The sequence below is a fragment of the Capsicum annuum genome, chromosome 11, assembly GCF_002878395.1.
Source record: "Capsicum annuum cultivar UCD-10X-F1 chromosome 11, UCD10Xv1.1, whole genome shotgun sequence".
Classification (NCBI taxonomy): Eukaryota; Viridiplantae; Streptophyta; class Magnoliopsida; order Solanales; family Solanaceae; genus Capsicum; species Capsicum annuum.
Window position 1 is genome coordinate 233,985,406 of NC_061121.1, and position 15,890 is coordinate 234,001,295.

The 15,890-nt window shown below is 34.1% G+C and overlaps 1 protein-coding gene across 4 annotated transcripts; it reads left to right on the top strand.

The window, feature by feature from the left end:
• Positions 1–7,854: 7,854 nt before the first annotated feature.
• On the top strand, positions 7,855–14,766 carry LOC107848106 (SNF1-related protein kinase regulatory subunit beta-3). Of its 4 annotated transcripts, none has more exons than XM_016692786.2 (4): positions 7,855–8,324; positions 9,226–9,292; positions 14,044–14,103; positions 14,181–14,766. In XM_016692786.2, exons 3-4 carry the CDS (start codon positions 14,071–14,073, stop codon positions 14,514–14,516), a joined length of 369 nt encoding a protein of 122 aa, XP_016548272.2. In that variant the 5' UTR covers positions 7,855–8,324; positions 9,226–9,292; positions 14,044–14,070; the 3' UTR covers positions 14,517–14,766. The 4 variants fall into 4 exon arrangements, with proteins under 4 accessions (XP_016548272.2, XP_016548274.2, XP_016548273.2 ...); XM_016692788.2 differs by having other exon boundaries at positions 7,871–8,229; XM_016692787.2 differs by having other exon boundaries at positions 7,981–8,324; positions 9,230–9,292.
• The last annotated feature ends 1,124 nt before the right edge of the window (positions 14,767–15,890 follow it).

Genomic DNA, 15,890 nt, shown 5'->3' on the forward strand with positions numbered 1-15,890 from the left:
AATTTGTAGTGTGTGTGTTTTATTTTTTTTTTTGGTGAATGAGTAAGAGAAACTACAGATGAGAAAAGAGGGATTAAGAAGCAATGGTGGAAAAGGGAATATGTATATATATACACACACATAAATGATATAAATATATTAATTTTATAAAAATTATTTTGTTGTGAAATTTTTTGGTTTGGCCCATACTTGATAGTGTGGGTTGATACCTCAGTATATGACTGAGGTAGTTACACCAAACCCTAATTTTTTTTAGGGCAGATGCATCGTTTATCGAGACAGATTCAGAATTTAAACTCTATAGGGTTGAATGTTTGAGTTTTTTTTTTGCGTTGAACTTATTATATTTTTAACGTTGTGAACTCGTATCTACTATTTTTCGCGAGTTTATTAATTTTATGTTTTGCATCGAAAATCCTAGATTTTGATGAACATGATATTATAATGATTCAACCGCTAAGGGATCGTTTGGTGGGAGGGATAAAGGTAACTGATTCTAGAATTAATTTTAATATGAAAATTTTTACCATGTTTGGTTGGGGTAAAATGCATGTGATAACTCATTCTGAGATTGTAGTATTATTTTTATTATCCCTTTTGAGGGTGGGATATCTAATCCCGAGATATATAATTAATCTCGGAATAGCTTTTTTCCAACCAAACGATCCCTAAGTATTTTATCATCGACTTCATCTAAACCTAGAAAAAAAATTTCATTTGTTTTTTTCTAATATTATTAATTTTTAAAATTATTTCTAATATAAAAAATTAAACACACGAAGAGGCGCAAGAGCAACGGCCGAGAAGAATTTTCACAAAGGAGGTTCAAAATCGAAAGAAGTAGGCACACACGAACTAGTCGAAGGGGGTTCAACATCAATTATATATACGTAAAAAAATAATTTTAATCATATATAACTAGTATAATGTTCCTTCGAAGGAGGTTTGCATGAACCCCAAATCATAAGGTGGCTTCGCTACTGCGTAAGAGGTTCAACATCTACTATATACGCGTAACAAAATAATTTTAACTAGTGTAATTTTTCACTAAATGGGGTCCGAATGAACCCGTGGGGCTCTGACTATTGCTGCACCCCTAATTGGAGTCGTTTGATTGTTGGTTAAAGTTATATAGATATTAATTAATGTAGCCATAATTAGTTATCTAGGATATATTTATTTAGGTACCATTAATTCATATATTAATATTGTTGAATAATTCACGAAAGATTAAACAAAATAATTTTTCCACATGAGAACCATAAACATGGGAATTAAATAAATAGAAAAGAAACTAAATAAGTTGGATCAAATCTAAGGCAAGATATTTTTCAACAATTAGTTAGAATATTTTTGATAAACAAATGAAGTTGAACCACTCACTTAACATATGGTACTTTTCTTTGTCTTATATAATCTTTTAATTTATACACTCTCATGAAAGGTTTTGGCCTATGGATTAGAACATGATACCCACTCACAAAGTACTTTATATATTAAATTTTTTTATTAAAAGTAATAAAATTAGTATAGTTTATAACAATTCAGAATAGCGAAGTGAGGTTGAAATGGTTTAAACATGTTAAAAAGATATATGTAGATGTCTCAGTGAAGAGGCGTGAGAGATTGACAACGGTGAATCTAAGGACAATAGACGTGCACCAAACAAATATTACAAAGAGGTGACTCGATAGAACATGACGTATGTCTTCAACTTATCGAGGTGATAGTAGATAGAAGAATATACAGGTTGCGGATCAGGATGGAAGGTTAGTAGATAGTTGACCGTTGTCTCGTTTTTCAGCAAAATAGGCTTGGTGGTAGTCTAGAACACTGTGTCTATCATGGAATATTAACTTTATTCTCGTAGTTTCTTGTTCTTTTATTTGTATTTCTCGAAATATTTAATACTACTTTCTTTATTAGTTATCATATTTTCTTCGCTCTTATATATTTTTTTTTCACAACAACTTTGATTTGTTGCTTTCGAGTCAAGGAACTTTCGAAAACAAACTCTCTTTGTCTCCACGTGATAGGAATAAATCTGCATACACTTCTATTCTCGGCCTAATACTTCACTTGTAGAATTACACTATTATTGTTAACAATTCAAAATATTATTTTAAAAATAGTTCAAAAAATTTCAATCAATGAAAATATTGAAGAGTTTCATATAAAACATTATTAATGTTTCCAAATCTCAATCGAACCATAACAGGAAAAGTAGTTTTAGAAATATTAGTATATATAAAATTCATTTTTAACTTACAACATTTAAATTATAATATTTTTTCTCCTCAAAAAAAATATGGAACTTCAACTAAGAATAAAATAATAAAAAGGTGGAGACACAAGGTTTTAATTTCACACAGTTACACCAGAAAAAACCTGAATGAATTAAATATATATTTTTGTGTAAAGTGTTAGATTTATTTTTAGATTCTCTCTGCCATCAAAGCCTCCACTTTTTATTTATGTCATAACAAGGATTATCTGTCTTCTTTTTAAAAAGTCACTATACAACCTGTAATTATTGTTTGCAGTTATGGAGCCTCGAATTATGATTTGTTTTAGTTGTGCATCTGAACATATAAAATATGATCGTAGTAAATATTATTTTTGATTCAAATTATGAGATATATATATGTATTTTTAAAAATTTATTATGTATATAAATTAATTATTCAAAATATATCATTTTAATTTATTATATGCATGAGCCTCAAATGAATCGTAAAACTCATACATATTTCAATTGAAGTTGATATGCATAACAAAAAAAACGTAATATATTTTGTATAGTTGATTTATATATGTAATGAATGCTTGAGGTTAGTGGCGAAATCAAAATTTTCACTAAGAAAATTCAAAATATAAAGAAGGAAATACATGAACTTATCGAAGGAGCAACGTCTGTTATATATATGTTAAAAAATAATTTCAATCATATATAAATGTTCCGCCTCTATTTTGAGAATATGAACATAAACTTTTCTAAAATTTGAATTAAAAGAATTAAATAAAATACTTTAACACGTGTTTAAGTTCTCAATTGAAACAATTCGTAATTCATGTGTCTGAACTAATTTATTTGTGTAAAATTTGAAAATTATTATTATTATTATTATTATTATTATTATTATTATTATTATTATTATCTTTTAAAAAAAAAAATCTACCTGAAGCTGGATCCATTTGTCCGTACAGACAACTAGCATCAGATATTAAGGCATCTCTGTTACTTGCAGCTTTGTGATTTGCTTTCTATATTCCATTACTATTTATTTTAATTAATTTTTGATATTTGTATTTTAATTCAACTAATTTAAAGTAGTATTGAAAAGTTTTATATTAGAGCTAAAACATTTTTTTGTTGAAGGTGGTTTCATATTAAGATTTCAGTTCGACTAATTTGAAATCGTATTGAGAAATTTTATGTTAGAATTAAAACGTGTTTTTATTAAAGGTGGTTTCATATCAAGATTTCAGTTCGACTAATTTGAAGTCATATTGAAAAGTTTTATGTTAAAGCTAATAACGTTTTTTTGTTAAAGGTGGTTTCATATCAAGATTTCAGTTCGACTAATTTAAAGTCGTATTGGAAAGTTACGTTTTATGTTAGAGATAAAATATTTTTTTGTTGAAGGTGGTTTCATATCAAGATTTTGGCTTGACTAATTTAAAGTCGTATTGAAAAGTTTTATGTTAGAGATAAAACGTTTTTTGTTAAAGGTGGTTTCATATCAAGATTTTAGTTCGCCTAATTTGAAGTCGTATTGGAAAGTTTTATGTTAGAGATAAAATGTTTTTGTTAAAGTTGGTTTCATATCAAAAATTCTAATATGAGGCTTTTAATTAAGAATGAAGAAATACTTATCCTTCCATAATTATAACCTTTGATTATTTAAGTGAAAGATTGATTATTTAAGTGAAATAGTACTTATCTTTCTTTTTATTTAACTAAAATTATTGAGTTTGTTCACATCTTTATTGAAACTTCTAACTTTGCTTCCACATACTTTCACTTTAATTTATAATTTAATTATAAAAAAACAATATAACTTGATTTAAATATCAAATACGAATAAATTTTTATCGTGTTATGATCTCATGGATCGTGGGGATTGGCCATAAGTCTATTATTCATTGGGTTGCATGGAATTTATATAGGTAAGATCCTTGCGACTTGTGAGGGTTTGGGGTGTTGTGTGTGTGTGGGGGGGGGGGGGGGCGAGGGGTAAGTACGTAATAATATAGTCAATATATTTTCATAAAATAGAATTTGGAATCGTATCACTATCTCAGAAATGAGGTAGAAAGATTGTTTTCGATATAAGACCTCCGACTCATGATAAAAAAACAACCTAATAAACATAATATAAGAAAAAATAATGGATTCATCGAAAACGGCCCGTTCGTCCCGTTTCATCCATTTGACCATCAAAATGGCGTAGGCGAAACCGCTAGACCACCCACATCCGCTCCACCATCGGGCCTCAGACCCACCCAACGAACTGTGGGCTCTCACCGAAAAAATGACTCGTTCGCTCCGTTTCGTCCATTTGACCACCAAAATGAACCAGATGACCCCATCGGACTACTCACGTTCATTTCACAGCCTGTCGAAGATAACAAAACAACGAATAATAACAAAACAAAAAAAACTATTACAAATAATATCACAATCAATTTATCCAAAACTATAAATATAACCAAAACTTCAAAAACGAGACACCACAAACATCTAACACTACCACTACTTTTGTAAAAGTGTGTTTATGTGGGGCTATATGATAGTACTAAAAAAGATAAACTAAAAATAACAACATTTTTGTAGTACTATATGATATGCTTCTTGAAATTTATGGATTTAGTAGGGTTATCTTCACGTGGGAAGCACGTGGACTTGTTGGATGAATTTACAATTGGCTTAAAGTCAATTTAAACATTTGTATTGTCCCACCCCCCCACCCACCCTACTTGCTACCTACAAGAGTATGGACATGGTTTCTTTATTATTTTCAAATAATTTTTTTTAAAATATATTGATTTATAGTATTTTAATATAATTTTCAAGTATGTAAATCATACGTTTTTTTAAAAAGAATTGAAGTATTTTGTATAGTAGGTCTTACTTCGATACGAAAAATAAGATCTTCTTAAAAGGCATCTTGACGAAAAAGGATTGAGAATCATAAAGCGATGCCTAAACGCTAACAGAAACTGTTTTTATAGACAAGACGATCAGTGGCAGAGTCAGAATTTTTACTAAGGAGTGTTCGAATCGAAAAAAGTAGGCACACAAACTAATCGAAGGGGAGTCAATTTTAATAATATATACATAAAAAATAATTTTCAACCATATATAAATAATATAATTTTTCATCAGAAATTCGGATAAACTTTCTAACCATAAGGTGGCTCCGCCTCCTGGACGTGATAAGGTGATGTGGAGATAATACTCAAAATTAAATATTTCGATCTTTATACTTTGAAAAAAAATTATATATAGTATTATAACAAGTAAATATATAAATTTTCATAGAAGAATTATTGAGCTGATTTTCAATGCATGAAAATAATCTATCAGAAAATATAATTTAAATGATACTCCAAAAAAGAATGACCAAATCTTTGTATAAATAGATATTCCATGATTTATATACTTAAACTAACTCTAATTAATATATGTATTATCTCTTTTGGTTAGATGTTAATTTCTTTTTTTTTTGAAGATTTTTTTTTCACCCTCATGAAACCCTATAACCTCTTTGCAATATTCAGAAATTTTTAGTTTTGGTAACTTTTATGGCCCATTTAGATTTTAGAGTAATTGGGTTGCATATTTAGAAGACAACCCAATAGTTTCTTGGCCCAATAACAGGTAAAGTTGGATTTAATTTTAGGAAAAATTACATCGCAACGCTAATTATCTTATCATATCTATGTAATATTTCATATCTTTTATTTAATTACATCCATTCCGTAAGTAATGTATACGAGATAGTAATGTACATAAAGACAATACATATTTGGAGAAAATTAAGTAATTTATCTGAGAAAATATGTATCATCAGTAAAACATAATGTATCCGGAAACATCGCAATGTATTCGAGATTATTTCATATTTTCGGCCAATCTAATGTATCAAGACCAATGAAATGTATCCTAGATTTTTAATTTTTTAAGTTTTTTAGTAATATCGAAAAAGAGTTGGGACATGAAGTAATCAATTCCAAAAGTGATGGAATTAATCGCACGAGGCGGACGTGGTAGTGAAGCTTGATTCCCAGATCCTCCAGAAGAGGGAGTGTTTAAAGTACCTTGGGTCTATGATTCAAGGGAATGGGGAAATTGATAACGATGTCACGCACCGAGGATGATTGAAATAGAGGCTCGTTTCGGGAGTCTTGTGTGATAAGAAGGTGCCTCCTAAATTCAAAGGTAAGTTCTATAGAGTGGTGGTTCAGCCGACTATGTTGTATGACGCGGATTGTTGGCCAGTTAAGAACTCATACCTACAGAAGTTGAAGGTGTCAGATATGAAAATGTTGCGATGGATGTGTGGACTTACTAGGAGGGATAAGGTTAGAAATGAGATTATTCGAGAGAAGAAAGGAGTGTCTTCGGTGGAGGACAAAATACGGAAAGTGAGGTTGCGATGGTTCGGGTATGTGATGAGGAGGGGCATGGATGCTCCAGTACGGAGGTGCGAGAGGCTGATTTCTACTACCCGGATTCGCATCCTCCACACTTTCTTATCAAATGTGATGTCCGATAAGTTGTAACTGCCCCATGTCATGCCTAATTACTTCCCTTCAATATTTCTTCGGCCTACCTCTACCCCTCCTAAAATCATTCATAGCTAGCATCTCACACCTCCGTATTGGAGCATTCGTGCTTTTCATCATATGCCCGAACCAATGCAACCTCACTTATTACATCTGTTCCTCCACCAAAGCCATTCACACCTTCTCCGAAATAGTCTTATTTCCAACCTTATCCCTTCTGGTAAGTCCACGCATCCATCGCAACATCTTTATCTTCGTCACCTTCAATAGTCCGCTCCATACAACATAGCCGGCCAAACTATCACTCTGTAGAACTTACTTTTAAACTTATGAGGCACCTTCTTATCACATAAGATTCCCAAAATGAGCCTCCATTTCAACCACCCTGTACTAATATTGTGCGTGACATCCTCGTCAATCTCACCATTCTCCTAAATCATACATCCAAGATACTTGAAACTCTTCCTCTTCTGAATGACTTGAGAATCCAGCTGCACTACCATGTAAGCCTCATATGACAAATCACTAAACTTAAATTTCAAATACTCTATCTTGGTCCTGCTTAATCTAAATCCTTTAGACTCAATGGTTTGTCTCCAAACCTCTAACTTACCTTTAACTCCTCTTCGAGTCTCGTCAATCAGTACAACATCATTAGTAAACAACACACACCAAGACACCTCTCCTTGAATACGTCGCGTTAAAACATTCATCACCAAGACAAATAAAAACGAACTAAGACTCGATCCCTAACGCAACCTCGTCAAAATAAAAAAGTGCTCTGAATCTCCTCCTACCATCCTAACACGAGTCTTGCACCACCGTACATGTCTTTAATCGATCTAATGTACTCCACGGACACCCCCTCTATCCTCCAAGCACCTCTAGACATGCAAAAATTTTCGTAAGTATACATGATCTAAAACTAATTTATATTTCAATATCCTATTTTTTGATTGTGCATAAGCGAGTTAAAATAGGTAAATAATTTTTATATGAATACGTAATTAGGTTTGTGAAAAATGCACAAATAAAACTACCTACAATAAATTCTTCTAATTCAATTCTTTTCCAAATCTCACTAAATTATTATTTTTTTTTTAAAATAAGTTTCAACCCTATGACTGATTTTGCCATCTCTAATTCTATTGTACAAATTAAGTAAAATTAAGTTAATTAAACATGATTACAAAGATAATCTGATCTCATTAATTTACTTACTTTGACAAATTCTTAATTAAGATATTTTATAATTTGGTCCATCTGCTCTTTTTGATCAAGCCCAATTATTTTTCTTTATGTGTTTCTATTTTTTTCTCTTTTACTAGCATAAGTTTTATTTCTTGAATAATTAATTATTTATTTTCTTCAAATATAATTCAATTTTGATTTTGTTAATTTGATTCCTTATATAGATTCTAAGGCGGAATCTTCTAGGTGTGATACTCTCAACTATATATAAACAGTGTTTTAGGTTTTTTTTTTTTTTTTTTTTGAGTTTCAAGAACCCTTTTTTTCTGCCATTTTTTCAGGTGAAATTCTTTCTTTTTTGCTCTATGTGAACTTAAAGTTTTGATTTTTATATGCTTAATTGCCTGTTTTTGTAGAGTTTGTGTTGAAAGTAATCACTTTTACTCAATTCTTATTTTTTTTTAGGTGAAATTCTTTGGTGTTTGCTCTATGTAAAATTGAAGTTTTGATTTTTATGTGCTTCTTTTCATGTTTATATAGATTTTCTGTTGAAAGAAATCAATTTTACTCAATTTTTGATATTTTTTTCTGGCATTTTTAGGTGAAATTCTTTGTGTTTAGTTGCTCTTTTGGTCTATCTAAACATAAAGATTTGATTTTTATATACTTCTTTGCCTGTTTTTGTAGGTTTGTGTTGAAAGAAATCTTTTTTACTCAATTCTTGATTTGTTTCCTGGCATTTTTAGGTGAAATACTTTGTGTTTAGCAATTGGGATTACTCTTTTTGCTCTATGGAAACGTAAGGGCTCGTTTGGTATGAGGGATAGGGGATAACTAATTACGGGATTAATTTTAGGATGAGTTTATCCCATGTTTGGTTTGAATAAAATCTCGGGATAACTTATCCAGGGATTGGGGATTAGGATTAGGATTAGTTATCTGGGGATTGTAGTGTTATTTTTATCCCACGTTGAGGGTGGAATAACAACCCCAGGATAGCTTGTTCCCAAACCAAACGAGCCCTGAAAAGTTTTATTTTTTTTTATACTTATTTGCCTGTTTTTGTAGAATTAGTGTTGAAATAAGTAATCTTTTCGAAATTCTTAATCTTTTTTCTGCTCTGTTGCTTGTGGATCAATTAGTTTTTTTTTTTTTTTTAGTTTAGTAGTTCTTGTGCATTTCCTTATTTTTTGGTGGATTAAAGTTTTGATTTTTCGCGGGGTTCCATTGATTTTTGTGCAGATAGGTTTTGGATTCTGCTGAATTCTTTCTAGTGCATGATTGAAGAGCCAAAGGAAAGTTGAATCAGGTTACGTAGCTCATGGAATTTATATTAGTTCATGAATGTTTATCTTTGTAGTTCCTTCTTGTGTTTGCTAATTTATGATTGTAGAATCAAAATTCCATTACAATCAACGTGTGTAGATCGTGTATATATCCCCTAGGTGAATGATTGTGGAGGGCTGTACCGGTGGCGGAGCCAAGATTTTTAGTTTACGATTTCTAAATCACCTTATTTTTGCTTGCTAGGTTCTGAGTAAATTATTTATATATGTTATAGTAAATTCTTTTAGTCGAGGGTCTACTAGAAACAACCTCTATACCCCAAAAAGGTAGGGTTAAGTTTGGCTCTCCACCCCACAAAGCAACGATAGGAGTAAGATCAGCGTACTACCTCCTAGACACATGACGTGTGAGATTACACCGGGTATGTTGTTGTTAAAATAAAAGTTTAACACAAATATACGGTTTGAGCCTAAGCTACTTGGGTTCTGTTGAACTCATTACCACAATGCTGGCTCCCCCCAGGGGTGAAGCTGCATTAAAAACACGGTAAATTATGTGCTTTTTAGGTTATAATTTATTGACCTTCCTGTTTTCTACCATTCCATAGAGAACTAGAACTCAATACTAAAAAAATCATTTGTTTCTCTTCTTGAGACTTTTGAGTTTTCCCCTTTACATCTTCTTTTTGGAGGTTGGCGAAGTAGTCGATTCTTATTTGAGAAAGAAAATCTTTGTTCAACAAATCTATTAATATTTCTAGTTGACAGTGTGTAGTTGCCGGTAAGGAACTTCAGCACCCTAATCAAAATTATAGATTTCCTATTAGATCTACAATCTCATCTACATCCACTATACACAACTGTTTACACCAAAAAAGTAAAGAGACTAAACAGTTCCATTTTACTTTTTGAATGATATTGGATTTATCTTGGAAACATCTTCCATTCTTTCTATCCATATAGACCACCATATGCATGACGGAATCAGCTTTCACCCTCTTATGAGTCTTGCTTCCTCCTCTTCTGATCCAGCAGCTATATAAGTAAGCTGTGTGCTCAGGCATGGACCAACTGCAACTGTTGATGTTGAGAAAGAGTTCCCAGAACTAAGGGGCGTAAACTTGCAGTGCATAATTAAGTGTCTATTAGTCTCCCCTGTCAGGTTCCATAGAAAGCATCTAGGGACTAGCGTCTTTCCTTTCTTCTGAAGGTCTTCTTGGGTAAGATATGCTCTTTTGATCACTAGCCAAGTGAAACACTTCACTTAGTAGGAATCAGGCCTCTCCATATGGTCTTCCATTGATAGTGATTATCTCCAGGACCCCCTTGTATCCCTCTTTTGTATACACTATTAACTCTGAACTTCCATCCTTGCTGTGTTTCGAAATGATCCTGTCTGATACGTTTGTGTATGATAAATGTGTCTCGATTAGATCTTGGGCTAAAAAGAAATGTGATATCGGGCATCCACGTTTTGTTTTGCTTGGTAGAAGATTACATGTGAAAGTAGTTGTGCGTGTCTAATGAGCTGTGAATGTACACTTGCTGTGCATGGTAGTGAAGAATAGGTGCGTGTAAATTCTGTGTGTGAAACATACGTGTATGAAGAGGAAACTATTTTAGTGGTTGCTGCATGGGGAGCTGATTTGTTCCGTAGAGTATCAAGATCAGGAGATGCTTGGTAACGTGGCTTTCATCAAGCTGTATCTTTATATGCCAAGGAGACATGTTGCTCTGTGACTAGCTGTTTTTCGTGTCTAACCTTGAGTACGTGGTAACTCAGTTATATTTCTACAGAGGTTCTGCCTTACATTGTGGACGAGCATCAAAAGCTCTTAAGATATTTTCAAATCCAAAATTTTATCCGGATTTGTGACTTGGCAATTTGAGTTGGCTAACATAACCGGAGTTCAATATGGCCTATACATAGTCTGTGAAAATTGATATAGCCAACCCCAATTTGTTTGGGATTGAAACATAGTTGATATTGCTTTTGGCGTATGGAAATGAGTTAGAAGTGAGAGACGAGGGTGTTTGGTGGAGTGGAAAGTCTGAAACCGATAGCTATGGCTTTCAACTTTGTTAGGACAAGCTTGTGTATGGATAATTTGAACTATTTGACATCAATTATTAAAAACATTTAGTTGTCACGATCAAGGACATGCTCTTATCTTCGGCAGCGTTTTGAGATTTTTTTGAAACTACGCCTCAACTCAATCTAGATTAGTTTCACTTATTTTAAATAATCGAGGATATTTAGGAGATTGTTGAAGTTTGATTTGCTGCCTATTTGAGATTTTTTTTAATGTTGTGGTTTGGGGTGCAAACATTTATGGAAGTAGCGGTAAGAGTACGGAAATGCGTACGTGTTCCATCTGTATTAGGTTTGGTATTCGAGTAGCTTCTTGTTTAAATTATATGTATTTAACCCTCTCTAGCATCTCATTTTTTGTGCATGGTATAAGCCATTATGCGGCCGTCGGCTGATCATTAAGTCAAGATGGAGTAGTTCGTGTCTTTTTTTGCTTTTTTATTTTTTATTATTAGGTTACGTTTTCAACTTTGTTTTCATGCATTACCGGTATAGGGTAAACTATAATTTGTTTCCTAAGGTACAAATAGTACCTAATCTCTTCTAACAAGAGTTTATAGTGAACGATCCATCTCCACTCTCTCGCAAGCTCCTCCATACATCCGATAAGTTATTAGAAGTGGCTAATGGATACAAAACTTCAATCAGATTGTGAAATTATCCCATCTCCCAATCTTGCAGGTTCCTTCTGAATCTCAAATCCCAGTGAATAACCCCCTCGTGAAACCTGCGAATTCGTTGGACTCTCCTCTCTTTGGCAAGATACTCGATATATAAAGCTAACTATTTCTGTGTCCGCCTCCAGCCTTAATGGAAATCTGTCCGCAAAAATCTGCCTACTCCTTCATAATACGCCTTCACAAGCCACCATAGGTGTTATCAAAACTCAACTACGAGAAAGCTATGGAGTAAAACCAATCATAGAAAAGTTAAAAGAGTCATCATCTTCATAACACAAGATCAAGTGAAGAAAGCTGGTAAGAAACTTCAAATCTCTTGAATCCTATCTTGCGTTCAATCCTCTTTTCGCTCTATATTCTCGCCAAAAACTGTCTGGCTGTGTGTGGCGTCCCTGCTGTAACCTCACAACTTCTATTTATATCCATCGCCCAACCTAATAATTGAAATTCTGAAAAATTTGCATTTGGGTTGTGCCGTTGCAGTGACCGAAACTCCATTGTTGCAACGATCAAGGCTGTTTAAGAAGTTTTGATGCAGCATTGTCGCTGCAACGGTCAGGGACTCAGGGGTGTTTTGTGCACAACTATACTTCAACCAATTTTTCTTCAATTCTTGCATCTCTTTTGCTTCAATCTTGTGTATTTCCTCCTTATCTCCTTGCATATCTATCATGAAAACAACAAATATGTGAGGAATAACATCATATAATACCTGACCTCTATAATTCAAACATGCAAAAAGACATAAATACATATTTTACACATATATGTGACTCATCACTGAAGCCAATGGCTTTCGCATGGGGACACTGGGAATTAGAAGTCTACTAGGCCTAATCTACCTTGATTCTGGCTTACGTGTTGGGACACTGCGGATTAGAAATCTACTTGGCCTAATCTACGTTGATTAGATTTCCAGATTATGTTAAGAGCTATTGCACCCCCGGGACAAAGTGAGTGGCAAGGAATTTTTGCACCCCCGGGACAAAGTGAGTGGCAAGGAATTTTTCCATTTCTAATGGCCAGGGATTCACTATTCTCATGTTTTAAGCTCTAAATTTGTGTTTCTAATATTTGGGTAGTTCTATTGTTCCGATGAAAGCAATAGCAAGAGAAGAACTCAATCTGGTTTGAATACGCTTAATTAGTATTCCATAATGGTGCCTAGCATTCTTTTACAATCATCTTCCGTTTCTTCTTGGAGTTGGGAGAGGATTTCTTATGTGGATTGTAGCTTGATGGCGGGGCTTACCTTTTTCACATGGATTTCTTTCGTTCAGTTTTAGATTTGGACCCCATAACCGCTAACCATCCCCTCAGCTTAAGACCAGACATCATTTTTTCTGAGGTGGGTCGGTGGTGTTTTAGAGTGTTGACTATGTTTGAAGAGTTCTCTGTGATGGTAGAGTTAGAAGTTCTTCGATCGATGATACTATGATTTTTTGGATCGGTTGAGGTATCTAGTTGGGAAGATTGAGTTTGAGGAAAATTTCCTGTATTGGAGCTTAAGGCGGGAGAGTGTGCGAGTCCAGGTGCAACAAAGTTGATGGATAAGCGCGTGTCAGCTTGAACGAACTTGTTCTGATGTTTAAAGGACTAAGGAGATTTAGCGTGCGCCATCCATTTTTTCTTATTTTCATTGGAATTGGTAAAAAGATTTAATCTTGTATAGTGTCCTGTGAAACTTGTCTATCTTTCTCTCTCGGAGACATATATTGTAGAAAAGAAGAAACGCTTGAAACCTTGAATTTGGTCATCTTGAATTATAAACGATCCCTTGTATAACGTGGAAACATAATTGTAAAATCGTACCACCTTCTTTGTTCATTTGAATCGCGTAATTCTTCTTTTTCTTGGTTTCAATATACGATATACTTCTTTTTAAGTATAAGTTCGATGTTTTACTGATTTGCATGTATCATTATTTTCGATTTGGTAATGCTTTAATGAGTCAATGAAACCTGAAGAGCTACTAATTTAAGGCCCCATCTCTCTATTTCAGTTTGTGCGACTCGTCGTTGAAGTGAACATGAATCAACCACATCAATATGGTGAAGCTCAAGTAAGTTGCACATTTCATACATAGCGATTGTACCGTTGTTTCTTAAAACTACGCCTTAATCCAATTTATGCACACAGGATGAAGCCACCGTGACAGGTTTCGAAGTACCAAGATCACCCGAGACAAGTTACAACAACGTGCTTCCCGGAAACGAAGATGATGAACGCGAACCACCAATGGTTCCAACACATCTGCACCATACCGTATTAAACCATCGCCGTGTGACTAGAGATCAATCTGCAGAGCTGCCATCACCACAACACGTGGTTCTAAACCATCTCTACCTCGAGAACAGACAAGCCCCGGGATCAGTTGTGGCAGTCGGTGCAACACATCGCTTTCGCTCAAAGTATGTTACTGTAGTGCTTTACAAACCAGTTCAAAGGAGAGGAGGAAGTAACAACAATGCCTGATTGTTTGTTCTGATGGCGAAACAATAGGTAGAGGTAAATACACAGGCAGCAACCGAGCAACGGGGGAGAACATAGGAAATATTAGGATCGCGATTGTCCTTGGACTTAGATCATGGTTGGTTTCGAAAAATTTACTATGGCAGTATGGAAAACAAACTAGTTATGTGTCTGATGTTAGTTTGGATTTAGCAGTAGTATCTTATGGTTGTGCTTTGGATTGAGTTATTCAATACAGTATTTATGGCTTAAATGTTTGATACCTTATATTCAATGTGTATGAAGCAGTCGATGAGGCACTGGTCCTCCCTTCCATAGGTCTCAGTTTCGAGCCACGGAGAAATTTTTTTGGCGGGGAGCGCTTTCCCAAATGGGCCTTACGCGCGGCGCAAAACAAGATTCGTTGTGCTTGGGTATCGAACTCTAGGTGGGAAACAAAAAGAGAGAAAAAACATGTTGATACCTTATATTCAACGTTTATGAAACAGTGGATGAAGCTGTTCTTTTCTTAATCAAAGGTCTCACTTTCGAGCCACGGATATGGAAATTTTTTGGTGGGGAGCGCTTTCCCAAATGCGCCTTACGCAGCAAATCAAGATTAGCTGAGATTCAACGTGGGTATCAAATTCTCCGTGGAAACAAAAAGAGAAAAAGAAAACATGTATTATATCTTATATTCAACGTGTATGAAGTAGCAAGAGAGGTTGCTCCTCCTTTCACCAGAAGTTTCAGTTTGAAGTCATGGATATGAAATGTGCCTTATGTAGCGCAAATCAAGATTAGTTGAGCTTCAATGTGGTTACCAAACTTTAGGTGGGAAACAAAAAGAGAAAAAAAAAACATGTATGATACCTTATATTCAATGTGTATGAAGGGCTGCTTCTTCCCTAACCAAAGACCTCAATTTCAAATTATGGATATGGAAATTCTTTTGATGGGGAGTGCTTTCCCAAATAGGCCTTACTCATTAACCAAAGGTCTCAGTTTCCAGCCGTATGAAAATTTTCTCATGGGGAGTGCTTTCCCAAATGCGCCTTACACAGCGCAAATCAACATTAGTCGAGTTCCAATGTGTTTACCGTACTCTCGGTGGGAAACAAAAAGAGGAAAAAAAAAACATGTATAATACCTTATACTATTCAATGTGTATAAAGCAGCGGATGAGGCTGCTCCTCCCTTAACCAAAGGTCTTAGTTTCGAGCCATGGATATGAAATGTTTTTTGGTGGAGAGCGTTTTCCCAAATGAGCCTTACGCAGCGCAAATCAAGATTAGTCGAGTTTCAATGTGGGTACCGAACTCTCGAAGGGAAACAAAAAGAAAAAAAAAAAACCATGTATGATGCCCTTTACAATTATATACTCATTCGATGGCGGAA